This window comes from Cervus elaphus, chromosome 5 (assembly GCF_910594005.1).
Source record: "Cervus elaphus chromosome 5, mCerEla1.1, whole genome shotgun sequence".
Classification (NCBI taxonomy): Eukaryota; Metazoa; Chordata; class Mammalia; order Artiodactyla; family Cervidae; genus Cervus; species Cervus elaphus.
Genome location: NC_057819.1, coordinates 8,883,559 through 8,910,438, shown reverse-complemented (window position 1 = coordinate 8,910,438; position 26,880 = coordinate 8,883,559). Strand labels below are relative to the sequence as shown.

Here is a 26,880-nt window from a genome sequence, read left to right as displayed (position 1 = left end):
AAGCCTGTTTTTTCATCTAATGACTTCACCGCGTGGTTGAGATTAAATGAAACACTAGGAACGTCCCGGTGGTCCAATGCTTGTGAATCCACCTTGCAATGCAGAGGATGAAGGTTCGATCCCTGGTCAGGGAACAGAGATCCCACATGCTGCGGAGCAAGTGAGCCCTCGCGTTCTGGAGCCCAAGGGACACAACTAGAGAATTCTGTGTGCTGCAAAGCAAGATTCCTCACGATGCAACGGAGATCCCGTGTGCTGCAACTAAGACCTGAAGGACCCTCCAGCCCACCCCCTTATCGTACAGATGGGGAAGCTGTGGCTTGAACTGGGGTCGGTGGGTCACATGATCTGTAAGCAGAGGAGGGGTAACAGAAATCCTCAAGTGGCCAAGACCTGCCACCTCCGGCCCCCCACCCTACATGCTGTAGCTCCCCCGGGGGCCCCAGGTGACACTAACGCAGCTCTGAATTCCAGCTGCCCAAGGGGGAGGAGATGGAGCCAAAGCACAGAGTTCCTGCAGGTACAGTGAGTTGCCTTGCACACGGCATTTGCCCTGCTCAACCTTCAAGACTCTGGCTCCTCTACCCAGAATTCTTCTTACCTCCCAGCCACCCTGACACCTCTGGGGACGTCACTGCCCTCCTGGGCGTGGCCTCAGCGCCCCCTGGTGGCCACCCAAGGCCCAAGCCACAGAGATGGGCCATCACCAAGCCCAGCTCACGTGTGGCTCTTTGCCCAACTGAGTTTCAGTGCAGGGTCCCACCCTGGATGCTGCAGCCCAAACCCTCCTCCCGGGGAGTGGATGATTCCACCCACGGAGTCCCATACCAGCTTTGTCCCCAGGGTACCCCAGTTCTAAGAGGTCCGTTTACCAAAACCCCCCTGTGGCACAGAGCATCTGTTGCTGTGTAGGGTTGATGGTCAGTTTCCCTATTTGGCCCAGGGGTCAGCAGGGAGGTGTAGCTTGTTGTTGTCAGTGCCAGCCTGGGGAGGGCCTGTCCTCCTCCTCCACTGACGGCTACAGGGCAGGTGAGAAAGCTGGATTTGGAGCAGGCCTGCTGGGAGGACGCTGAAGCTGACGGCCTTTGGAGGCCCTGAGCTCTAAGGACCCACCTGCTCTGAACCAACGTCCCTCCTCTGTTAGGGTTCAAGCAGAAACAGCCAGCCACAGAGGGTAAGGGATCTGTCACAGGCATTTGAACTTAGGTGACTGTGGTCTGTTGTTGTTTAGTCCCTCAGTTGTGTCCAACTCTTTATGACCCCCCACCACCGGCAACTGCCCCCCACCATGGTAAACCGTCAGGCTCCTCTGTCCATGGAATTTTCCAGGCAAGAATATTGGCATGGGTCGTCATTTCCTACTCCAGGGGATCTTCTTGAACCAGGGATTGAACCTGCATCTCCTGCATTGGCAGGTGAGTTCTTTACCACTGTGCCACCTGGGAAGTGCTAGGTGATTTGTAGGGGTTACTTAATGTAAGCTGTCTCTGGAGGGCTATATCCTTGAGTCTGACACTGGAGCTTGAAGCCCCGGGCCAGGGTGTCGGGACAGATCTGAGGCAGCAGGAGCAAGAATGCACTGGAATCCACAGGCACAAATCCATGTGGAACAAAGTAATCTTAGTTCCCTGAGATGGTGTACCAAGAAGGGTACATAGCTTCTGTATTATTGCCAAAAATGTATAAATTGATAAATCAAGGGAAAGACTGAGAACATGTCACAGACCAGTGTTGAACGAGACATTATAGCAAAGTGTAATGTGGCATCCCGGATCCTGATACAGAAAGGGCATTACTGGGAAAATGAGAAATTTGAATAAAGCTCATGTTTAGTAGGCAGCATTGTACAAACGTTTTTGGTGTAACTGCATTTTCTGAAAGTTTTTTGGCTGCAATGGGGCCTCGCCGCTGTGTGGGCTTTTCTCTAGTTGCAGCAAGCAGGGGCCACCTGACGCTTGGGCTTCTCGTTTCGGAGCACAGGCTCCGGGGCACGCGGGATCAGTAGCTGTTACTCACCATGTGGAACCCACTGGGACCAGGGATGGAACCTGCGTCTCCTGCGCTGGCAAGCAGGTTCTTGACCACTGAACCAGCAGGGAAGCCCCTGTACCGTTTTGATTCCTGGTTTTGGCCCCTGTACTGTGGTTCAGTAACATATAAACATGACAGGGAGCCGGATGAAAGGTGAGTGAGAACAACGTTTAAAATAACTTTACAGGTTCAAAAGGAAGTTCAGGAGGAAATCTGCTTCCCTCCTGTCCTTCAACTGCCTAGGGTGCTTCCCCACAGGGATCAATGTTGGCAGTGTCTGATGTTTTCTTCGAGAATAACCTGTGTCTGCAGCAACCACTCTCCAGTGCATCTGCCTTATTTGCCATCTTGGCCTCTGACTTGCACACGCTTCAAATGCCTGGTGATCCATGGCTGCTTCTCAACATTAAGAGCAGGAAAAGTATTTTTTCCAGCCCGAAGAGGTTCCCTGAGGGTCCCAGCAGATCCCAATCCCATCTAGCCCCTGCCCACACTCCACAGTGCTCAGGGTGCTGCTTGGGGTTGGGGGGTTGGGGGGGGGGCGTGCCCAGCTTTGAGCACGCCTCACCTCCTCCGGCTTGTGCCCCTCCCAGGAGGCCCAGGGCTTCCCGAGGCTGCCAGGCGGTGGGGCAGGGGTGGGAGAAAGGAGGAAACACAGCCAAGTGTGGCCCTTCCTGCCCATAATGGTTGCCATGGTGACCCCAGGTTAAGAGTAGTCCAAGGGCATCCACCCAGGGCCCAGAAGAACTAGGCACAAGTGAAACTTCAACAGTCTTTTATTATCAAACTCAGGCAGCTTTAAACCCAGCCGGGTTAACCATTTAAACCCAGCTTACAGCAAAACCATGTCATCTGGGGATGGAGGTGCACACCTAATAAAGGCTGTTTCTTAAAAAGAAGATTAAAAATATATATACATATTTGTGTATCTTTTTAAAAAAGCAAAATTCACCAGTGTTGCAGAAAAGAAAAATCCTAAAGTGATTTCAGTCCAACCCCCGCCCCTCTAAATGAAAAAACAGCATTGGCAGTCTTTGGTGGCTCAAAAACTTCAACTCAGGATGTACCCAGGAAGAAAGCATTTCTTTCCTCCTAAAAACACTTTCTGCTTCATGTTCAACCTCCAAAGCTTACTCCTTAGAAACACCTGAAGAATTACTGTATAAACAAGACCAAGTTTGCTTTTCCCAGCTTCTATTCACTCAAAGTTCACACCAAGGATGGTTCCTTAGCAATTTTCACCTCTACTACAGGCAGGAAATTGATCCCTAATTTCTGGGAACTGGCAAAACATCCTCAGTCTTCCTGAGGGCTCCATGCAAGACCACAGATCAGACTGAAATGCCAGGGTAGGCAAAGGGGCCTTTCCAAATAAAAACAGTCAGCATCCCCAAACCTAAAGTCTAACCTATCAGGTAAAAACAAGCAGCAGCTGGCTTTAACAGAAGGGGCTTCTCTCCCTGCTCTAACCACGAAGGTGGTAACAGTAACAAAGGGGAAAAGTCAGTACTAGACCTCAGGTCCCTTCCGGGAAGCCTGAGCCACAGCTGGTGTGGTCCAGTTATCTCTAGCTGAATAAAGTCGCCACTCCCAGGCAGCCTGGCTCATGGCTGCTCCGCCTGAAACACATTCCCTTGTGCAGGGTGCTTAAGAATCATGAGGGAGATTTTCTTCTTATTTCGACTTCATAAACAACCAATACTTCCATTTCGCAGCTTCTAGAAAACTGCTCAGAGACCCCAAACCCCAGGATCAACGTCACCCCCAGGATCCAGGTCACAAGGTCACAGGTCCTTCCAGTTGATGGGCTCTTTGCCGGACTTCTGCAGCAGCTCATTGGTTTTAGAGAAATGCCTGCATCCGAAGAAGCCCCTGTACACCGACAACGGTGAGGGGTGTGCGGTCTGCAGTACGTGGTGCCGCTTCTGAAAGAGGAGGAGACGGGCAGTGAGACCGTGGGGGCACATTTGGGATTTTTAACCAAACCGCTCTGGCATTTGCCCATCAGCTCTTCCGCTCCACTGTGCCAGCTCTAAATTTGCAGCGTCTGCACAGGTCTGTGCGTGCATTCATCCTCCAATGGCTGGTACAGCCACTACCGTGGGAGGAGGCTCCGAGAAAGCAGAAGACCCCTCCCTCTCCACCTTCTGCTGGGCACTCTGTGTGGATGTCCCAGCAGTCCCACTGCTGAGACTGCCTCTGGTAAGGGACTCAGCGATGCACGCATCTCCACAAAGATGCAGGGATGAGGAGGGACACAGCTGCGCGGCTCCTAGCTGGTGAAACCTGCTGTAAACCCAGTGCTATGTGTGCAGAAGATAACACACATTTTCCTAAAGGTTCTGACAATGCAACACCGCACAGCTACTAGGAGAACAAGGTCAAGCTACACATGCTGACAGGAGGAGCCCTCTGAAATCTGTCACAAGTGGAAAAAGAGAGAGAGGAAGGGATAAATGCGTTAAAAAAAAAAACTTCCAGGGGAGGGGGGAGCAGATAAGACCCAAGACACTAATTATAGTAGTTCCTTTAGGGGAAGGAGTGGAAGGCATTTCCTTTCCATTCTGTACCTTGCTTTGCTGTTTCAATCATCTCACCACAAAAACACAATACTTAAAACTTATTAAAATGTCACCTGTAGTTAACTAAGTGGGAAGATCCTGGACCATTTTTGTTTTCTTCCTGATTCTTTCCTGTATTTAACTAAAAATCACCCAACAAGTAGTTCCTGTCTCAGATGGTAAAGAATCCTTCAGCAGTGGAGGAAATGCCAGGTCGATCCCTGCTTGGGAAGACCCCCTGGAGGAGGGCAGTACAATGGCAACCCACTCCAGTATTCTTGCCTGGAGAATCCACGAACAGAGAAGCCTGGCGGGCCACAGTTCATGGGGTCGCATGGAGTCAGACACGACTAAGCAACTAACTCAACACCCAGCAAATAACTGTCTTTCAAGACACGTCTGCTTTCAAGGAGCTCGGTCCAGGAGGGGCTGCTGGGGAGGCCGGGCAGGCTGGATCCAGGTGCTGGCCCTGCCCTTCAGCAGTGGGGCACCCTCCAGGGAGTTGCTGACCGTCCCCAGGCCGCTTTTCACCTGGCCTGGGAGTAAAGCCGTGACAACTTGGGAAGAGCCCATGAAGAACAAAGCTGGGTCTTGTGCAGAGCATCAGGAAGGGATGCGGGCCGGGTGCTCAGCACAGCATCCGGGGAGCAGGGCAGGTCCCTGAACACATGGGCTGTGTGCGCTCCAAAGGACAAGTCAGCAGCCAGCCTGGGCCACACAAAGACCTCCACGTGCTGGACAAAGGCAGGCAGGGGAGTGGGACGCCCATGAGAAACCCAGGTGGTTTAGGGGCCTGGAGTTCAGAGGCTGAGAAGCAGGCCGAGGCCACCCCCAGACCCCAGCTGGTGACCCCAGTCAAGGCCTTCCGGGGAGGTGTCTGAGCGCTCTGGACAAGAGGAGATGTATGAGGTTAAGGTGGGCAGGTGGGGAGGGGCTGAGAAGAAAGGCTGTGAATGGCTGGTGGGTCCGTGAGCGGTGGTGGTGGGGGGGTGGGAAGGGGAGGGAGAAGGGGGAAGAGAGAAGTCTAGAACATGTGTGCTTATTCACTTTCAAACTGAACCATATTTAACACTACAGATTACAGATACACTGAGTAAGGGCACTTCTGACCACAAACCTCCCCTAAGACACAGACTGGAAATGACTCCTACACACATTTCATTACCTAGATAAGCAGACCTTACTGAGCAGTCAGTTCATCTGTGCCGGGTTTTATTCCTACTATTCCCTCCCCAAAATAAAAAAATACCTGAAAATATCCTGCTCATTCACAAAAAACCTTTACAGAGAAAAATTAAGATGGAACTCCACTTCAGAGAAAATGGAGAGGATAAATGACACTAGAGTCCAGTCTCGACCTGAACTTGATGGCTGGCTTGGAACCCTCGCCCGCAGGCCCACCCAGGCGAGCGGGATGCCCAGATCCGAGTCAGAAGCCCCCTCACTACAAGAGGGCAAGTGACCTCGCCTCCCCGAGCCGGTGCAAAGGGGAGTCCGTGTATCCCCCGTGCCTTGCCCTGGACACAGCCCTTGTTAAGATCAGGTGAGTCACGGCCTAAGTGCTCGGCTTGCTGCAACAGGGGCCGGGGCCTCAGCGTGTCTGCACGCCTGACACACCGCCGACTGCCAGGCCGTCTTGGTCTGTCCCTTTACTTCCCTTACTGAAGTGTCTACACTGTGACTTCTCCACCCAGCGGCACTGCCCAATTCAGTGCCTCCAGCAGCCCAAGCTAAGCACTCCTCCTTGCTGCCCACCTGCATGCCTCCCCCCGTCCCAGCCCTACAAACACCAGTCTCCAGCCTCCTTCAAACCAGCTTTACCTGCAGTCCGTGACAGGCATCCCAGAGAAGCGCCGGGGCTCAGCCCAGAGGGGGGCAGGATCGGGGTGGTTTTAGGACTGGGTTAAAGGCATGAGGGAAAGGACTAGAGGATGACTTCTGGGTGGGCTTCTTTTGGTCAAGGTGCATGCAGGGATTCAACTAGGGCTGGAACCCCAAGCCCCCTGCAGTGGAAGCGTGGGATCTTAACTTTTTAGGATGACTTCTGGTTTTTCATCACAGTAACTGGGTATGCGTGGGTACTTTGGTAAGTAAGTGGAGAAGGAAGGAACAAATTGGGGGAGGATGCGGGGAGGGCAGAGACTGAAGAGCTGAATTAGTGGTGTCAGGGACTGGCAACCAGAGCACTGACAATGTTTTCATGGGGGAAGTTAAATTTGCGCTGAAGTGGGACTCTTCATGTTTTCTATATACCCTCAAACTTGCTGAAAGCAAGAGACTTACCTGACTTATCATTTACTGCATCGTTTGTTACATGAATGGAACCCAAGGACCTGTGTAGTTTTCCATGTATATGGCAAGTTTATGCCAGTGTTATCAACTGCATCTAAGCAGAAGCTGGCCAACTGCTTTCCTCATTACACCACTAATCATTTCATCTGAGGTCTGTTCAGTTTTCCTTCTTGCTTTTTTTTTTTTGGCCTCGCCACGTGACATGTGGGATCTTAGTTCCCCAATCAGGGATGGAACCCAGACTCCCTGCATTGGGAGCAAGAAATCTTAACCATTGGACTGCCAGCAATGTCCCTGAGTCCTGTTCAATTTTGGACGGGAAACCTAATACTATCATAGCTGTAAGGAAAAATAAGTTTCGTTTTAAGAAATGGATTTCCTGGGACTACATAACGGAATTCTTAGAATTCTCTAGCCTGGTTTAAACTATTAAAAAAAACAAAAACCCCACACAACATACCCTATCAATGGCACTGCCCTTCTTCTGAGCGTGAAAGCCCCAGAGCAAGAAGACAAGGCCGTGGGCGTTCTGATTGAGCCACGACACGACGGCGTCGGTGAACTGCTCCCAACCTCTCTCTCTATGAGAATTGGCCTGATGTGCCCGGACCGTGAGGACAGCATTGAGCAGGAGAACACCTGCGAACACACAGCGAAAAAGCGGTTTCCAGGGAGGCTGAAACGTGGAACCTAAAATACAGCACAAATGAGCATGTCCACCAAACAAAAACAGACTCAAAGATAACAGAGAACAGACTTGCGGATGCCAAGGGGAAGGGATAAACTGGAAGTCTGGGAAGATCAAACCATTATATATATGATGGACAAGCAACAAGGTCCTGTGCAGCACAGGGGACTCTATATCAATATCTGTGATAAACCAAAATGAAAAATATGAAAAAGAATCTGTAAAATGGAATCACTTTGCTATAAAGCAGAGATTAACACAACACTGTAAAATCAACTATACACCAATAAAATTAAAAAAAAAAAAGAGGCCGAAACGAGTCAGCCCCCAAACCCAATAATGAGCTCAGTGCATGACAAAACCAGGTAGCATTAGGACAGGGTCAGCAGGTGCCTCTGGGAGACATTTATTTTCACCTCTATAGTTTCAACACCTTCTGAGTGTGCAATCATACATTCTGTCCAACATGGGAAAGAACTGTTTAAAAAATATATGCATATATATCCTAAGTGACAGGAAATAACCTCAGAATTTAACACAAGGAAACCAAGACATTTCGCTGAACCAAAACTCTCACTGCAAGAAAACAAACAGTAAATATTCTTTCCTTTTCCTGGTTATAGTTTATTTGTTCAGAAAGAAAGAAAAAGTCCTGTATATAGGTATTAAACACACAGAACACAAGTCATGTATCGAAATGAGAAAACTGAGGCTGCCTTCTGAATGGTCCAAGCGGGTAAATGTGAAGTATGGATGCCAAGGAACCAATTTTCTCTTTTACGTTACACATAAACACTGACTGCAGGATGAGATACATTTCTTGACTTAAACTTAGCCACTTTACTAGAGCTCGCTAGTTCCACATGGGTTTAAAAATATAAGCCGGCCGGACAGAAAAGAGAAGACTCTTGAAATCCACCCAAAACACATCAAGCAATGGTTAGCTTACCTTGTTTGGCCCATCCGGATAAATCTCCATGACCAGGGTGAACAAAACCATCTATGTCTGTAGACAGCTCTTTATAAATGTTTTCCAAACTGAAAGCAAGCCAGAAGAAAAACAAAAACCCCAGAATCTTAAGCACCATTCTGAGAGTTTAGGACCCACCAGCACACACGCAAATTATGGCCTGCAAAGCCTGCCCTCGGGGCTGCCCTTCCTTCTTTCTGATAGGCACACCTGCTGAACGCCTTTACTTCAGTCACTGCTAGGGTTTAGGGATGAGAACTTTGGAAAACCCAGCAAATTAGCCCAAGATTTACCACCACCCTCAAGCAATGGGTTTAAAGTATGTATCTTTAATAAGTTTATTATATTTACAAATGATATGTGAAATCCTCCAAAGTAGGGGTTCTTGACCAGAGGTGATATTTGCCCTCCGGGGCACTTCTGGAAACATCTGAAGACATTTTTTGTCATCACAAATAGGGGCAGTACTGCAGGCCAGGGGTGCTGCTGAATATCGTACAAGGAAGCCCCAGCGCCCAAAGGCCAGCAGTGCCGAGAATGAGAAATCCTGCTCCAAAGGCGAGGGGAGGTCCCACAGACAGGCGCACCTATAACCTGCAAAGCACGCATCTAAAAGGAGTCACGACTGGAGCCACCCGTACAGCCTGCCTACCTGGGCGGGGGCGGCACGGGCCTCTGAACACTGAAGCACAGCCCGTGAGCTTGATTGGGCCCGTGATATGGGTCCTGTCCCAAGATGACGACCTTCACCTGTGAACACCAGACGGCGAGGATCAGTGTGGCACCGGCAGTGCGAGTGGACACCTCGCTGCTGCTAACTCACACAACGGGACACTGTGAGGGCAAGGGCAGCCCCCGCCCCATCCCACTCAGGGCCCCTGGCAAGGAGGAGGTGTGACTTGGCACCGTGACTTTGCATTACCAAGTTATCCTTCCCTCAGTCACCTGCTGCAACGCCCCCCTCCCTTCTCCGACCCGGATGTTTGAAACAATTGGAGATCAACTTTGCTTCTATCCCCTTCATTTTTCAAATTATAAAAGGAGTTACGCCCTTGTCACAGTATGACCATCCAGAAACATACCAAGCGGTCACTTCTATCCCATCTTGAGCCAACTGTTTATAATCACCTATATATGAGGGTCACTGGACTCCTCACTCTACAGCTTTTGCGTTTCTCATGTCATACGTCGTGAGCCTCCTTTAAGTCAATAGACTCAATCATTAACGGGCAGTCAGTGGTTTCCCAAATTTTTCCCTTACAAAAAACAATGAGGTAAACATCCTACTATATGTATCTTTACATACTGTTTTTTTTTTTTAATTTTTTGGCCATGCTCTGTGGCATGCAGGATCTTATTAATAGCTCCCTAACCAGGGATGGAACCTGTGCCCCCTGTATTGGAAGTGAGAAGTCCTAACCACTGGATACCAGGGAAGTCCCATTGTTGCTTTTATTTTTATGGACTAGATTCACAAGAGTGGAGTTGCTGGTCAGAGGATAAGTGTATTTAAAATTTTCAGACATATGCCAGATAGCTTTTTGACAAATTAAAAGAAATTCCCATCCCCAACCAGCTGCATTATGAAGGTGCCTGTTCCCCTGGACAGGTACACCAAGGAGATACTGTGGGTTTGATTACAGATCTTCTCATTAAGCGAATATGGCAATAAAATAGGTCATGTAAATGTTCTGGTTCCCGAACTGTCCAACTGCATGCGGTCAAAAAAAAGCACAGATCTTATTAAAAAGGACTTTATGGCTAAACAAATGCTAACCATCAATTGACAGTGAAAGCTTGCCACAAAACTTCAATTTGTAAAAACCACAGTTATCTGTGAAGTGCAATAAAACGAGGTCTGCCTGTGTCCTCTTAAGGGATGGACCCAGAGGAGACTGAGGTCATTGTCAAGGTCGGTGTTAACACACTACTAGGCCTTTTGATGGGTGCCCACCCACCTCTCTTCATACCCACACTTCTGTCATGTCCCTTCTTAAAATCTTCTTTGATAGCTGAAGTACAGTTTATCCTTCAGAATCCAGACTGGACCTGTCCGCTTTCATGGACCTCTCTGTCCCCCTGGTTGGTACCCACATGGGCCCCAGCACATCTGTGAAGCAACCCATTCAGCAGCAAAGCTTCCCCATTCTTGTCCTAGATAAGGGCCTTGTCGGAGCCAGGTAACATCCCAGCCCTCCATAGGCTCAAGGGCAAAGAAGCCCCCCGGGACCATCTGATCCTCATAAGTTTCATGCTCTTTTTTTATACTTTCTTTACAGTATTGCTCGCTGATATTCAAAACAGCACATACTTCGAACAAGGGGCAACCCAGCACTGAACAGGACTTAAGTTTTTTTTTAAACTCTTTAAACAAGGAGATATGTTCAAAGTACTTGCTTGAAAATGAAAAAGTTTGCTAAGTTCTAGGAGTGGCAATCTTATCACGATGGCTTCCTCAACAATTTCACTTCTCTTTGATTTAAGACACTTATTAAGTCGTGGGATTCTCACCCTCAGCTTATAAAATCAGTAAGGAAAAAAGAGAACAAAAAATAGAACACCTCCAGTGCAAGCAGAGACTGAAGGTTTAGAGGAAATCCACATCACAAAGGTAGTAGGGGACAGGCTTGCTTCCAGGAGGTGCCAGAGACAGATCTAACTGGTTTTCAAAAGACAAAAGTGAGGAGAGAGTCACCACCCGGTCCAGCTCCAAACCAGGAGAATAGGAGGTGGAGGTGAGGCTGGAAAGCAGGATGTGTCTGTATTCACGCTCAGCTGTGAACTTGCTATGAACTATGTAAAGGCACAATCAAGCTTCTGAACAGGAGTCTGAGGTGACCAGAGCTCCCAATGAGCAGCCATTGTACACAATGAACTAATGCAAAGAGATGTCTTCAACAGGTATGTTCAGGCCAGAAGTCAGCTATAAGGCAGTGTGGTCAGACAGAAAGAACTACCAGTCAAGACTGAACTACCAGTCAAGGTGGAGTTGCCGGGAGCCAGCTGAAAGACACTTAACTGCTTCCTGCCTCAGTTCTCCCACCACCACAATAATACCTCACATGGGCATGGGGTCAATTTCAGAATTAAAACTAAGAAAATAAAAATAAAAAAAACAGAAGTGATAGCACATAATCTAAGCACAAACTTCTCTTTTTTTTGTTGCATAAATAGAACACAGTAAAAGATAGTCTGCTAAACCTCACAATTTCAGTGTTATTTCTAAATTATGAATAGTGGTTTAACTCCACTGCCCCTAATTAAGAAATGCCATTTGAATCCTACTCCCGTTTTAGTAATTTTAGTATAATTCAGCCACAACTTGTACTTACATCTCTTATGTCACACATTTGGGTCCATGTGAAAACTTGGTGAGGGGGAGGGTAAACAGTGTAATGTTTTCTTTCTTCTGCAACAAATCCCATAAGCTGATGGGAAGATAAACTAGGTTTACAAACCAAATTCTCACAGGAAAGCATAAGAATTCAATCAGAAAGTTTCAACTGGAAAGAGCTATTACCTAAATCTTTTCCAAGTCTTATACACAAATTCTGCTGGGAAAATCTGAAACAGTCCCCGCACCCCACCGACCGTTCAATTCCCTCGGGCTTTCAGTGGGCTGGGTCCAAGTTGATTGGCTCTGGGCCCTGATTTCCCGCGGGTGCAAACCCCTCCCTCTTTTTTTTTTTTTTTAAACCCAGATTTTAGTCTGTGGAGTTTGTGGTTTTACTTCGCCACTCTTTCCTTGAGAGCAGACTAACTAAACGGGTTAGCAGAAGCTGTGATAGTTATCACAACATGGTAGAGCAACCACACTCCAATAAAAAAAAAAACTAAAACCCAGCGCAGTCAAGAATAAATAAAAATAAAATTTTAAATATAAAAATAGCGACAATTAAAATTTTTTTTAATTTTTTAAAAATTATTTTTAAAAACTTAAGCAGGAGCCACGAAAGCCATGTCGTCTATCCGTGGGCTTGGCCCGCTCTATGCACAAGACGCCCGCAGCCTCCAAGTTTACCTTTATAAAGTAGGGCTTCCCGAACTCCCCGCTGAGGTGCTTCTTCCAGCTCTCACCAAAACCCACCGGCACGTTACGCGCCGCGAGTCTGAGCAGCGCGGCCGCCTTGTTTCTTTGAATGCGGATCAACTGCTCCGGGCTCAGCGGCGACGAGGGCGGTGTGCCCGGCTCCTCCGGCCCGACCCGGGGCTTCTTGGCGGGGCTGGCCTGTAAGTGGTCCCCGCAGAGGCGGCTCACCAGCTGCAGCGGGCCCCTCCCGGGCACCCGCAGCTTCCGCCCCCAACCCAACGGCCCGGGGCAGAGGACCCCCATTCGTGGGGGTTTTTAGCCCCGGGGACCCAGGGCTGATCCTGGTCGGGCACTAGCAGGCCGCGGCCCCCAGTCTCGAGTTTGGTACCGAAACAACGCGGGAGCAGAAGGGTCTGTGAGGAAGACTCGCGGCGCCTCGCGAGGGGTTGGCTGGGAATCGGGCTCGGGACGCCCCGCCCCGCCCCCTCGGGCCTGGCCACTGGCGTCCCCACGCGGTCTTTTCGCGGCAAAACCTTCCCCTCCGGGGCCCACCCCTTCCCTTCCCTGATTGGCAGGCGGGCCGGCCTCCTCGCCTCTGATTGGCGGCGTGCGCCCCGAGGCTCGCCCCCATTGGCTGGCCCCTCAGCATGGCCGCCGATGGGGCGCTAAGGCGGCTGTTTTGAACACGTGGAGGCGGCCCCCGTTCACCCAGTCAGCTGCACATTCTTGCAATCCCCTCGGTCGGGGTCCCTCTCGCGTGGTCCGCCGCCCTCCTCACCCCCTCACCCTTTTCGGCCTCCCTGACCCCTGGCCCCACGAGAGGTCCCCCCGCCCCCAACCGCTCCTCACCGCCACATCCCCGCTCTGAGCTACGGCCGCCACGCCGGTCCCCGGGTCGGCCGGCTCGGGACTGCGGGCACTTCGCTTCCTGGCGGGGTTCGGGGAGAAGAAGGAGTAGAGCGTCTTCTGGCCGATCATCCCGAAGCCGAGGTAGAAACCAACGCACACCGCCCGGGGTCCCGCGAGTTTGGCGCCAGCCGAGGTGGTCAACAGTTGGCGCCAAGCGGCCCGCGCATGCTCCGATTGGGATTCTGGGCGGGGGGCGGCGGAGGCCCCGGCGCGCATGTGTGGGAGGGGCTCCAGAGCGAGAGCCCTGGGGCCTAGTGGGGCTTCGAACTGTGTTTGGAAAGGGCGGAGTTCCTTAGATCGGTTCGCTCAACTCTTTATTTGACCCTTTTATTCATTATTCTCAGCCGTCGTCCCTCTCCCTTGGGCAAGTCCCGCCACCTTTCAGCCAGTAAAAAGAACTTAAAAGTCCCGCCCCATAGGGTTGCTATGGGAGTGAAATTAGCATTCAAATAAACTATACTTCAATTTTTTATTTTAATGGTTTTAAAAAAACAGTCACGGAACATCCCCAGTTTGTCCCTCCTGTGGTCTTTACACCTTGCGGGCGCTGTCCCCCTGCCTGGATAACTTTTAAGTCTCTACTCGACACCCGTCCTCTGAAGGGCCTTCCCTGCCCCACATTCTAGCCGGACACTATATATAGCTTCATCCAAAATGATCTTATTTAGGAACTTCCCTGGCGGTCCAGTGGTTAGGCCTCTGTGCTTCCAGTGCAGGAGGTACAGGTTCGATCCCTTATCAGGGAAATAGGATTCCACATGGTGCACGCCCCCCGCCCCCCAAATGATCTTATTCTCTCCTTGCTTATTTCTGTCTCCAGCCGTTTCAATTATTTTTAAAAAATAATAACATAAAAGCCACTTTGAAAAACAGTTTGGCAGTTTTGTATGAAGTAACACATCCACTCATCTGTCCTTAGGATCTCCCAGCCAAGAATACTGCAGTGGGTTGCCATCTCCTTCTCCAGGGGATCTTCCCCACCCCGGAATCGAACCTGTGTTTTTTATGTCTCCTGCGCGGGCAGGCGGGTTCTTTACCACTAGCGCCACCTGGGAAGCTCATTTAACACATAGACTTACCATGTGCCCCTGCAATCCCATTCCTAACTATTTACCTGAGTGAAATTAGAATCTATATTCACAGGAGAGCTTGTACATGAATAGATATAGTGACCATATCAGGATTTTCCCCAAACTGGAAACAACCCAAATGCCCCTCAAGTGGCAAGTGGGTGAAGGAACTGTAGAGAGAAAATAATAAAAAACCAGTGATGATGAAAGCTGACGTTTGTTTGGAGAACAGAAGCATCGTCTCACACATCCTCTCATTATTTAATCCTCATGGCATGGGTTTTGTAGTTCCCACTGTGCAGAGGAGGCAATTCAAGCCCAGAGATGTTAAGGGATTTGTAGGAACCACACAGCTTCAGTGGAGGAGACAGAAGTGGAAGTTACAAGGGTCTGATTGCAGAATTCGTGCTCCTACCTACGACAATATGCTGGTGGCCCAGCTCCCTGTCGAGACACCAAATTAATCCCTAGGGAGAGATGACGTCAACCAACAGCTCCCAAACCACTGGTGATCCCGCACAGCAGCGAAACAAGTAACGACCCTGCACCGCCGTGGTGCTTGCAACGCGCCTGGAGGGCCAACAGGTGGCGCCCGAAGACCGCCCACGGCTTTGTTTTGCAAATTTGCCTAAATCGCCGCTGCAATCTACCCGGAAGCAGTTCTGTGGTCGGGGCGGGTAAATGTTTCCTCTTCCCCGCCAGCCTTTTGTAGAGTGTCTACAGGAATTGGAGTTTAGCGGGTGCTGAGATTTTAAAGAGAACCCTCGGCACCACCACCCCACGCACGTATTACAGTTCTTATTTTCTATCAGAACTCCGCGTGCTTGCTTATGACCACGTTTAACCGTTGTTAGACATTTAGATTCTGAATCATGTCCATTTAAAGATCGCAATACTTAATCTGTTAATACTTGTGAGGGAGGGCCCGTCAGTTATCCAGCCCCGTCCTTCGCAGGGTGGCAGGGGGAGACAGACATACTTTTCTGGGTGAATTTGGGCAAACCCCTCCTCCTCTCACCGTGTCACTTTCCCAGGTATAAAGTGAGGGTTTGGATAGTACTTTCCAAGTTTGCCAGTGGCTTTCGAATTCCCCGGGGGCGGGGAGGGGGGAGTTATTTCTTAAAAGTTCCTATGTTGGGGGGCTGGGTGGCAGGCACGTGGGTTTTGCAAGCTAGGCAGCTGATTGTGATACCAACCCGGGTGTGGGAGATCCCTGACCAGATCACCTCGGAGGGATCCTTCCAGCCTTAACCTCCTCTTACTTCCTTTATAGGACTTGGTGTTGAACTTTTAAAATGGAACCTTAAAAACAGGAGGAATGCCCCTGTGGAACCACTTTGCAGAGTAGATTTTGGCGTTTGACAGACCCTGGGCAATCTCTCTTGGCCTGGCCACCGGCCCCCAGGTCTTCGTGTTGTGGAGACAAGATGGACAGATTCCTGGTGAAGGGGGCTGTCCGGGGCCTTAAGAGAAGGATGGAACAAGAGCAGACTGGAGGAGGTCCAGCAGGGTTGGCAGAAGAGGAAGGAAACAGTAAGGAAAAGCACAGGAGAGCAGCCCCGGGGAATGGAGTTGACTTGGCAGGCCTCAGCTGGCGGCACATTCGAGCTGAGGGCCTGGACTGCGATTACACAGTCCTGTTTGGCAAAGCCGAAGCAGACCAGATTTTCCAAGAGTTGGAGAAAGAAGTGGAATATTTTACAGGTAAGCAGGGGATGGGGGGGTTGTGTGTGGAAGGCTGGTTTGAACACACTACTGGTCTGTGTTTAGAGAAATCCGAACTTAAGAGCCATTAATAACAGATTCCAGCACAAGCTGGAATCAAGATTGCTGGGAGAAATATCAATAACCTCAGATATGCAGATGACACCAGCCTTATGGCAGAAAGCAAAGAACTGAAGAGCCTCCTGATGAAAGTTAAAGAGGAGAGTGAAAAAGTTGACTTAAAACTCAGCATTCAGAAAACTAAGATCATAGCATCCGGTCCCATCACTTCGTAGCAAATAGATGGGGAAACAATAGAAACAGTGAGAAACTTTAATTTTGGGGGCTCCAAAATCACTGCAGATGGTGACTGCAGCCATGAAATAAAAGACGCTTGCTCCTTGGAAAAAAAGTTATGACCAACCTAGACAGCATGTTAAAAAGCAGAGACATACTTTGCCAACAAAGATCTGTCTAGTCAAAGCTATGGTTCTTCCAGTAGTCATGTATGGATGTGAGAGTTGAACTATAAAGAGAGCTGAGCGCCGAAGAATTGGTGCTTTTGAACTGTGGTGTTGGAGAAGACTCTTGAGAGTCCCTTGGACTGCAGGGAGATCCAACCAGTCCATCCTAAAGGAGATCAGTCCTGAATATTCATAGGAAGGACTGATGCTGAAGCTGAAACTCCAATACTTTGGCCACCTGATGCGAAGAACTGACTCATTGGAAAAGACCCTGATGCTGGGAAAGACTGAAGGCAGGAGGAGAAGGGGATGACAGAGGATGAGAAGGTTGAATGGCATCACCGACGCGATGGACATGAGTTTGAGTAAATTCCAGGAGTTGGTGATGGACAGGGAAGCCTGGCATGCTGCAGTCCATGGAGTCACAAAGAGTCGGACACAACTGAGTGACTGAACTGAACTGAATAATGGGTGAGTTTGTTAATTAACACATACTCCTGGCACCTCTGGGCCAAGCACCTTACTGGGCTCTTGGGATACCAACTTAATGACAGGAATCGCCTGTCCGCTGAGAGCTGGGAAGTTACCAGGTAATTCCTGTCCACCAGTTCTCAGCGTCACCTGGAGGACTCTGTTGCTTGTGAGCACTCCATTGCTGGCCCTGCCCCCTGCAGTCTCCTGTCCAGGGTTTCCGGTGCTGCTGATGCCGGAACCCACAGTGAGAACCACTGCAGGGCGGAAGGGCACGGGGCAGCGTAGAAACGCCCGTGGGAGACCCAGCCTCCTTCGAGAGCTGCGTTAGTGCCATCTTCCCTTTCATCCCCACAGTTGGCAACATCACCGTGCTAGTGTGTAAACGAACTTCATATTGCTCCAACTGCAGTCTCGTTTTTCTGGTCCTGCTGAGCAATTAAGTTCCGGTGTTTCGTTTTTGTTTTTTAAATTGGACTAGGGCTGTCTCTCTCAGTGTTGGACAAGAATCGCTGCCCTCACGGGAAGGCTTTGGGTGAGCCACAGTCTCTTTTGAGGAGGTCCTCGGCCAGAGTATTAGACGTTATTCCTGTTGTACTTTCGTTCCTGAATGCTCGGGGAGCCAGTGTAGATTTCTCAGGCCCTGCCATGTCCCCCTGCACAGGTGCGCTGGCCAGGGTCCAGGTGTTTGGGAAGTGGCACAGTGTCCCAAGGAAGCAAGCAACGTACGGCGACACTGGGCTGACCTACACCTTTTCAGGCCTCACTCTGTCTCCGAAGCCCTGGATCCCCATTCTAGAGCGTGTCCGGGATCGTGTTTCTCTGGTGACTGGACAGACCTTCAACTTTGTGCTCGTCAACAGGTGACACTCTGGCTTTACCTTTTTTCCCCCCAGGAGCATGGACTGGATTTTATAAATCTTCTGTCTCTGCCAAAAGGAAGAATTTAGGATTCCACTGTATTTTACTCATTTGTACAACACATAATTCTTTAGTGTAGTTGGGGACCCAGTAGTGAACAGCACAGACATTTCGTCTTCATGGCGCACTCACCTCGGGGGTGGGGGGGGCTTCCGGGTGGCTCGGTGGTAAAGAAGCCGCCTGCCAATGCAGGAGATGTGGGTTCAATCCCTGGGCTGGGAAGATCCCCTGCAGGAGAGCATGGCAACCCACTCCAGTATTCTTACCTGGAGAATCCCATGGACTGAGGAGGTCATGGGGTCCATGACCTCATGGACTGTGGGGTTACAGAGTCAGATGTGACTGAGCACACATGCATGCACCTTGGTGGGGAGGGAGAGGCCGAGAGCTGATGAACAGGTGAACAGGATACCTTCAGTCGTTGATAAATGTCTGGTAGAAAATTAAACAGGCTGATCTAAGAACATCTGGGAGGAAGGAGTTGGGTTTCTCCACAGCACTCGATGCTTTGAGTCAGATAATCCTCTTCCTGGGGCTGACCTCTGCGGTGTTAGATGTTGGGCAGCATCCCTGACCTCCGCCAACCGGATGCGGGGAGCTCCCTGTGGATGAGAAGTGGTTGCCACCGTATCAGCACACAGGACGCAGGGCCACTGCAGCCGCCCCCAGCAGTGAGCCCCGAGGGAACGCGGGATGGAGACACACCTGTTGGCAGGCCCGCGGCCACTGCAGCCGCCTCTGATGGTGACCCATTCGGGCTGGGAAAGAACAGGATACTGGCCCCAGATTGCTGAGGTGCATGTCAAAGGGATGATTTCAATGAGCCCAGATTCTTGCATCTTCCCATACATAGAAAACACTGAACTAATTAACCTGTGATGTCTGATTTTCTTTAATTAACAATAATCTTTTGATGTTCCAACTACCTGTTTTTGTTGCAAAACCCCTCTGTATCCTGGCTCCTGCCTTATCTCTTTGGGGCAGTTCCTCAGAGCTGAGAGACCGCCTCCAGGGCTTAAGTCTTCAGTTCTGTCTGCAGAATGAAACAGTTTTCAACTTTTAGGTTGTACATTTTTTTCAAGGGTCCCTTTGGAGCAAAGGAATGTCTCCAGACATCGCTTAAGTGCCCCTGGGGTGGGCAGAATTGCCCTGGTTGAGAACTTGGGGTTTAGGGGAAAATGGTTAGAGGAGGGGTCGTGGAGGGGTGACATTTGAGCTGAGAACTAAATCAAGGGAACGTGAGCCCCACAGGCCTCTGCAGGGAGAGCAGAGGGAGTGTGGAGTGTCTGTGGAGTGGAAATCCCACTGGTGGTGCCAGAAAACAGTGTATGAGGGAAAGAGGGGTGTGGGGTGAGCTCAACTCAGAGGTGGGCAGGGGCCAGGCGAGGAATACAGATTTTATTCTAAGTTATAGAGAGAAGGCATCTTACGTGATAAAGATTTACAAATATGAATCAGGGGGACTGTAAGATGTGTGTTTGGCCTCTGTCCATGTGTGTGGGGTTTTTGTTTGTTTTAGCCATGTGACTTGTGGGATCTTAGTTCCCCAACCAGGGACCAAACCTGGGCCGCGCAGTGCAAGTGTGGAATCCTAACCCCTGGACCACCAGGGAGTGCCCTATGGGTGGGCTGTTCCAACAGGGCTGCTGACGAGGCGACAGGCTCGCTTCGCTGTGTGGGCAGGTGCAGCCCGTCAGCCCCTGCGGGAGCCTGGGTCTGTGGCACCGCTTCCCGGCTGGCGCACGAGGACTCTGGGTGTGGGTGGCGTGTTTCCAGGGAGGACTGTTCTGTGGACTCTGCTCGTTTTCTCACTGCAGGTACAAAGACGGCCAGGACCACATTGGTGAGCACAGGGATGACGAGAGAGAACTGGCTCCCGGGAGCCCCATCGCCTCTGTCTCCTTTGGGGCCTGCAGAGACTTCTTCTTCCGGCATAAGGATTCCCGGGGGAAGCACCCGTCCCGGAGGCTGGCAGTGGTCAGCCTCCAGCTGGCCCACGGCAGCCTACTCATGATGAACCACCCAACTAACACTCACTGGTACCACAGTCTCCCGGTCCGAAAGAAGGTTCTGGCTCCCCGGGTCAATCTGACATTTCGGAAAATCCTGCCTACTACGAAGTGAATAACGTTGTTAATAGTGAGTGCTTCTGTCGGCTCCTTCGCTCTCCACTCCTAGAGGGAGCTGCTTTTTCTTTTACCAACAGGGAACATAGAACGGGTTTCACCCAAGCGCAGAGCTTCTTACGGGTACAATGCAGAACTCAGAGAAAAAGGACGTTTGTATCAGACTGGTGAATTATGAAAGAATACCAGCTGATGTTTTTTTCCTAACAAAATGATTCCTTTATTGCTATAATACAGCAGATACAAAAGGTACCTCTAGCAAGTACATAAATCAGCAGTTTTTATGGCATAAACTATGAGTTTGACTCGGGTCTCTGCAAAAAAAGAAGTGACTGTAAATAACTGAATGCTAGAAATAAGATTATTTGGCCACTAATGCCTAATAATTTACAGTTTGACGAAGCCGCCCTTAAGTCAGGGGTAGAGAATATGCCTGGAAATCATTCACATTTATAGCCGTAGCCATGGCTCAGTCCCTGGCCTCTGACCAAAGGTCTACTTAAAGACAAATGTTCAAAGGAGGCACTGTTCACACCCGGCACCTCTCTTTGATGGCAGATTTCAGAGTATGTGGCGGCAGAAGGGCAGGTGCACAAAGCTACAGCTTGGGCAGGCAGGTGAAGGCCACACGACCTGGGCACATGTTGCCCCAGACTCGGGTATCACGGGGACGCTCCTTTCACCATCAGAGCCGGGTCTGCGACGAAGTTGGGAAGGGACATCTGCCGGGAGCAGAGCAGAAGCTTCACGCTGTTCCTTTCTCCCTGATGCTCGCGGTCTGGAGCAACTTCACAGTCTGCTTCTGTCTGTAGCAAGACTTCCCAGTCCTCGGGACGCGCACACACCTGGCCCGGGGACCGTCCGGGCCTCCGATAGGTTCACCTGACGGCAAGGTCTTGTCTGGGAGTGTCGCCAGCCCGCCCACCTGGGGAAACACGGTCCTCAGCCTGACCTCAGGTGACCTGGATGCACCTGATTCCAAATCTTAACTCTGAGGAGTCAGTCTGGATTTGGTATCCTTTCTTTTTTAAATAAAAAAATTTAGCTAAAACATAGATACCGCTGTGTCCTCGAAATTCCTTTGGCCCTGGGCTGCCTTCATGAGACTTACCTGAGGACGGGGGAGGATGATCAGATGGGGCCTTCTGTATGAGGTACTGGAAACCAACACATGTAGAATATGGATCTAGGACAGGATGATGGGACTAGGTATCAGCCGCTGTTGTATGTTTCAAAAGTTTTCTTAAACTTCTTTCTTCCTTTTCTGTGGGACGGGCTGGACTTTGACTGCCGTGGAATCGAACTCTTCACTTTACAGATGAGGAAACTGAGGTGTGGAGAGGTGGCGGCCCTGAGTGAGGTCCGCACCCTTCCTTCTGAATCCAGCTCTCACGCAGAGGCCGGGATTGTCTGTCTGTCTGTCTGTCATGGCCCCCGGCTCCACCTGTAAACCTCAGGAGCTCCACGTGGGCAATAAATAAATGAGAGTAATGGTCCATGGTGGGTCCTGGCATGAGAAAGGGCTTTCTACGGAGCAGGGTGGTCGTGGGTGCAGTGCAGAGGCTGCCAGGTCCTGGCTGTCCGGGCGGTTATATAAGCGGTGGCCACGCCTCTCAGAGTCCAGGACACACAGGATGACAGCAGTGAGGAAGCTGGTCACTTGTCACTGATGAAGTAGAGAAAGAATTCCCCTGAGGGGCAGGTTTGGCAGGTGAGCTTTCACTACATATAAAGACTCTGAAAGGTTAGAAAAAGACATACAAAAGGGGAAGGCGGGTGTGCGCCAGGTGTCTTCTGAATTGTCCCTTTGCTCTCCATTTGGTCACTCTGGAAAGATCAGAGCTTTGCAAAAATTGTTCGTGTGACTCCCAGATGAGGTCTGTTTTCTAGAAGGGACATGCTACAAAAGCAGTTGAGAGTGAAAGGCACTTTTTTTTCTTTGAAATTGTTGCCTTTAATGATTTCACTAATTCATCCATTTTCGTGAGCCTTGCTTGCTTATTAAAAATAAAAGATCTACGCTGAAGCCCTGGAGGATCAGACAGAGTTAACTCCCCTTTGAGAACACCTGAAGCATCAGAATATATTTTAAAAAGGTGGCTTCTGGAGTCTGGTTTCCTTTAATTACCTGTATCGGGTGAGTGACAAGACATGGTCTAGACACACGGCACCCGGTGCTGCCGCCCTGGTGCCCACGGGCAAGCTGTGCGGGGAGGGAGTGGGGGCCTCATCTGGTGTGAATCGGGGCCGCCAGCTCCTCTGTGGAGCCTGTTCTTACGCCACACCAGGAGGCCGCAGGACTCTAGCGGGGCTGCTTGCACGCGCACACACGGCACACACAGGAACAGACACGCAGGGCTGGGACCCGCGGCTCTGCAGCCCCGGGGCGGGGCGGGGTCACTCCTCAGACTTGTGCTCCCGCCCCTGCGGCCGCGTCTGGGAGAGGACGCGCTCGTAGAACAGGAGGTAGGCGCTGGAGGACAGCACCTCCTGCAGGCTGGCCTTGCGGACGGCGTCGTCGGACACCCACAGCCACTGGCTGCTGGCGGAGACGGGGTTCTTGGCCGAGGGCGGGGAGCGCCGGTAGGTCACGAAGTGTCCAGAGTGCATGTCCCCATGGTGGACGACCACGGCCATCAGCTGGAAGAGGTATGTGGAGGAGCTGAACGGGAGGAACAGACGCCAGTGGTTTACAAATACAACGAGGAAGGTTCAGAGGCAAAAGCAGAGAGGAGGAGGACCCTAGCTGGATTCAATGACAAGGGACTGATAATGGCACAGGCACACAGCTGGACGCTATACAATCATTAAAATGCAGACCTCTACTGACTGGCCTGGTAAGCCGTCCAATTCTGTCAGTGTACCTACATTGTGTGGTATATGCACACAAACACAACTTTACAGAGAGGAAAACGAAGATTTAACTGGTGATCTCTGGGTGGTGTCCCAGAGATATAATTTCTTTCTTTATACTCTGCGTACATACTTTCTTACATATGTATATGTATACACACATACCCATATTTACGATTTATGGACTTCATAATTCTTATTTTTAAAGCGATCAGTGAATGAGGCTTGGGAGTGTAAGGAGCAGCTCACCTGTAGTCAGGAACAGCTGGGAGGGGGAAAGGCATGGGGGTCGGCAGGGCAGGCAACAAGGACGGGGAGCAGGCGCCATTCATGAAAATCTGTGTTTTGGGGCCCCCCGGGTGATTGTGAACTGCAAGAGAAAAAGGCCTGAGGTGATTAAGATGAGCAGCAGCTCTGGGTAAACAAAACGTGGTGTTTGCTTAGCTTGAGATTTAACTCCCTGATAAGGTTACAAAGGAAAAACAGATAACTTGACTTTGTACTATATTGATTCATAAAACTTCCTACTTTTTTGTCTCCACCTGCTTTACTCCCAAATAGAAAAACTGTATCCTCCTCCCAGCCTCCTGCTCACTGTGACAGCTTTGTGGATCTTTGAGATTTCCAGGCCTGGCTGCTGAAGACACGTGCCAGAGCCAAGCAGTGGCCCGCTTACTGGCCTTCTGACCGAAACCCGATTCAGGGCAGGAGAAGGGGACGACAGAGGATGAGATAGCTGGATGGCATCACCAACTCAATGGACATGGGTTTGGGTGAACTCTGGGAGCTGGTGATGGACAGGGAGGCCTGGCGTGCTGCGGTTCATGGGGTCGCAAAGAGTCAGACACGACTGAGCGACTGAACTGAACTGATCTAAACCGAGTCTTCTTGAAGCTCTGGTCGCCCTTTGTCGGGGGCTGTCCCGGGCGCTTGCAGGATGCTGAGCAGCACCTCTGGCCTCCACTCACAGCAGCGCCTCCTCTCCCCCAAACACGTCACCAGCCTCAGCCCAGTGACCCCTGGGGGCCAGACTCCCTGCTGAAAAGCACTGATCCAAACATTCTCTTTTCTCCACTGTCAGCTTCTGAGGAGCGGCAGTCGGAGACAGCAGGGATGTGTTCACGGGTGCAGATGAGATAATTAAGGAGATGTTTACATCTCTTCTCCTTTCAAGTGTCATATTTGGGGGCCTTTAATACCAACTAGCTCACTGTTGGCTTCTTTAACCACCATGCTCTGAACACTGGCAGACCTGTGCCCCTGCCTGGGAGAGGAGAAAGTGAGGCCAAGAGGCCCTTGATTTAAAACTGCGCCCTCTTCCCACCCTTTCTGCTCTACTCTATATTAATCTACGGATCTGCTGAGAAAGAACAAAGCTCCATCTCCCTGTGAATGATGTCCTGCCAGGTCACGCAGCTGGATGTAAAAAGGAATAACAGTAGTGAGGGGGCGGAGACTTCCCTGATGGTCCAGTGGCTAATACTATGCTCCCAGTGCAGGGGGCCCAGGTTCGATCCCTGGTCAGGGAACTAGATCCCACATGCCACAACTAAGACCTGGTGGGCCAAATAAATAAATAAAAATAAATATTTAAAAAAAAAAGAGTAAAAGTTGTGAGGGGTGCTAGGTGGGGAAAGGCCAGGGTGCAGGGAAGACAGTCCTGGCTTGACTAGGAGCAGCAAAATGGGCGGGGGGCGGGGGGGAAGGTGGAATAGGATGAGATGTTCAGGCTTTGAGCCATTAGAGTCACTGGGTTTTCCCTCATTAATAAAGAACTAAACACATTACATACAAGACCTTTACAAGACTGCCCCATGCTCTATTCCAGTACCAGATGTCCCATCTGGACCCATCACTCAGCCTCTGGGAGCCTTGGCTCTCTCTTCAGCAAGACTGAAGGTGATAATAGCTACCTGGCTTCACTGGTTCCTGAACCAAGGATTAACCTCGAGGGAGGATTGTAATGGGATCGGATAAATCAGCAATTCAGTAAAGAAGTAGCAACCCAAGTAAGAGGTTTAGGGATCTTCAGCCAGGACACTGCCTCCCCACACTCCCTGTCTGAAGGAGGGGGTGGGAGGGAAGCTCAAGAGGGAGGAGATGCACGTATACCTAGAGCTGATTCCCTGGTGGCTCAGACAGTAGAGAATCCACCTGCAATGTGAGAGACCCAGGTTCGATCCCTGGGTTGGGACGATCCCCTGGAAAAGGAAATGGCAACCCACTCCAGTATTCTTGCCTGGAGAATCGCATGGACAGAGGAGCCTGGCGGGCTACAGTCCATGGGTCACAGAGAGTCAGACACGACTGAGCGACTTTGACACATAGCTGATTCACACTGTGGTACAGCAGAGACCAACACATTGTAAAGCAATTACCCTCCATTAAAAACTGAATGTATATATATATAAACTAGGTGACTGTCTGGGGGCAGAAAAGAGAAGAAATTCAGTGGAATGAGGTGAGTCAATTATTGTTTACTCAGAAGATCAGAAAGCAACCTTCCACTCTCTTGCCTGTTAAGTTTCCATCCATCACAGAGCTTTTAAACACTAGACATCACTGTATCATTTTAACCTCCTCTATGAAACCCTCCTTCTCTCACCCCCAATCCTGCTCTCCTCAAGAATTTAAGTGTCACCGGGCAAGCCTGACTCTGGTGGCACCGGGGCCCAGAGGGTCCCTCCCTCGGCCCCCGGACACGCACCTGACGTGGGGGCTGCCAGCCCGCCCTGCAGCTCCGGCGCGGGCCCTGCCTTCTCACACCGCTCAGGGCTGCGGTGGCCAGGCTTGTGCCCCAGGAGGTGGTACTTGTAGATGTCCATCATCAGGAACTCGCCGAACTGCACGTGCTCGTGCCGCTTCAGGGGCGTGCCCTGGCTGGACCAGCTCAGCCGCTGGAGGTGGATGCACAGGCACTGCGGGAGCTGCGGCGGGAGAGACGGAAAGAGCGGAGGGTCGGAGCGGGACCCGGGGGCCCCCAGAGCAGAGCCGGACCTGGGGTGCTCCGGAGGTAGAGCTGCCCAGGTGTGCAGTGTAGGCTCACCTTCCCCAGTTTTAACTGTTTGACAAATGTGGTCCTCTGGTGTTCCACCTTCTCCCCATTCAGCGTCCCTTTTGCCTCAATCTGAAATAAAGGAAACATCTCTCTGAAGAAATTCCTGAAACAGGACCCTCAGGAAGAGCAGAGGGGCAGGCTGGAGTTATCCCAGGGTTCACTGGGCACTTGGCATCCACCTGCTGAAGAAACTCAGCTGCCCAGACATTTGCAAGTTGGTTTCACTGTTTTAAGTGGGCTTCCCTGGTAGCTCAGCTGGTAAAGAATCCACCTGCAATGCAGGTGATCCCAGTTGGATTCCAAGGTCGGGAAGATTTGCTGGAGAAGGGACAGGCTACCCACTCCAGTATTCTTGGGCTTCCCTGGTGGATCAGCTGGTAGAGAATCCGCCTGCAATGCAGGAGACCTGGGTTTGATCCCTGGGTTGGGAAGATCCCCTGGAAAAGGGAACGGCTACCCATTCCAGTATTCTGGCCTGGAGAATTCCATGGACTGTATAGTCCATAGGGCTGCAAAGAGTAGGACACGACTGAGCAGCTTTCGCTTTCATTGTTTTAAAGAGGATGACATGGTTGGATGGCATCACCAACTCAATGGACATGAGTTTGAGCAAACTCCGGGAGATAGTGAAGGACAGGGAAGCCTGGCATACTGTAGTCCACGGGGTCGCCAAGAGTCGGACATGACTTAGCGACTGAACAAATACAACAGTCATTAAATAACTGTGACCGT

The 26,880-nt window shown here is 50.7% G+C and overlaps 3 protein-coding genes across 6 annotated transcripts in view; 1 reads left to right on the top strand and 2 right to left on the bottom strand.

Annotated features, from left to right (window-relative positions):
• Positions 1-2,789: 2,789 nt before the first annotated feature.
• UNG (uracil DNA glycosylase) lies at positions 2,790-13,629 on the bottom strand. The gene is made up of 7 exons (XM_043901550.1): positions 13,422-13,629; positions 12,564-12,770; positions 11,875-11,970; positions 9,195-9,292; positions 8,522-8,610; positions 7,345-7,523; positions 2,790-3,956 (listed from the first exon to the last, which is right to left on the bottom strand). Exons 1-7 carry the CDS (start codon positions 13,548-13,550, stop codon positions 3,816-3,818), a joined length of 939 nt encoding a protein of 312 aa, XP_043757485.1. The 5' UTR covers positions 13,551-13,629; the 3' UTR covers positions 2,790-3,815.
• A 1,593-nt stretch (positions 13,630-15,222) lies between these two features.
• On the top strand, positions 15,223-21,294 carry ALKBH2 (alkB homolog 2, alpha-ketoglutarate dependent dioxygenase). 3 transcript variants are annotated; one of them, XM_043901549.1, is made up of 4 exons: positions 15,223-15,337; positions 15,825-16,255; positions 17,855-18,053; positions 19,929-21,294. In XM_043901549.1, the coding sequence occupies exons 2-4, from the start codon at positions 15,979-15,981 to the stop codon at positions 20,233-20,235; spliced, it is 783 nt and encodes a 260-aa protein (XP_043757484.1). In that variant the 5' UTR covers positions 15,223-15,337; positions 15,825-15,978; the 3' UTR covers positions 20,236-21,294. The 3 variants fall into 3 exon arrangements, with proteins under 3 accessions (XP_043757484.1, XP_043757482.1, XP_043757483.1); XM_043901547.1 differs by having other exon boundaries at positions 15,229-15,585; XM_043901548.1 differs by having other exon boundaries at positions 15,244-15,333.
• USP30 (ubiquitin specific peptidase 30) overlaps positions 20,433-26,880 on the bottom strand; it is a 23,309-nt gene continuing 16,861 nt past the window's right edge. The window contains exons 10-14 of one of the 2 annotated variants that reach the window (XR_006341010.1): positions 26,137-26,217; positions 25,798-26,017; positions 23,340-23,460; positions 21,349-22,899; positions 20,433-21,162 (exon numbers count right to left, since the gene is read on the bottom strand). Coding sequence is in view for 1 of the 2 variants with exons in the window: in XM_043901546.1 (XP_043757481.1) it covers positions 22,635-22,899; positions 23,340-23,460; positions 25,798-26,017; positions 26,137-26,217 (687 nt within the window). In the remaining variant the exon portion in view is untranslated. Of the gene's footprint in view, positions 22,900-23,339; positions 23,461-25,797; positions 26,018-26,136; positions 26,218-26,880 lie in introns of both variants that reach the window. The other variant, XM_043901546.1, reaches the window with a different exon arrangement.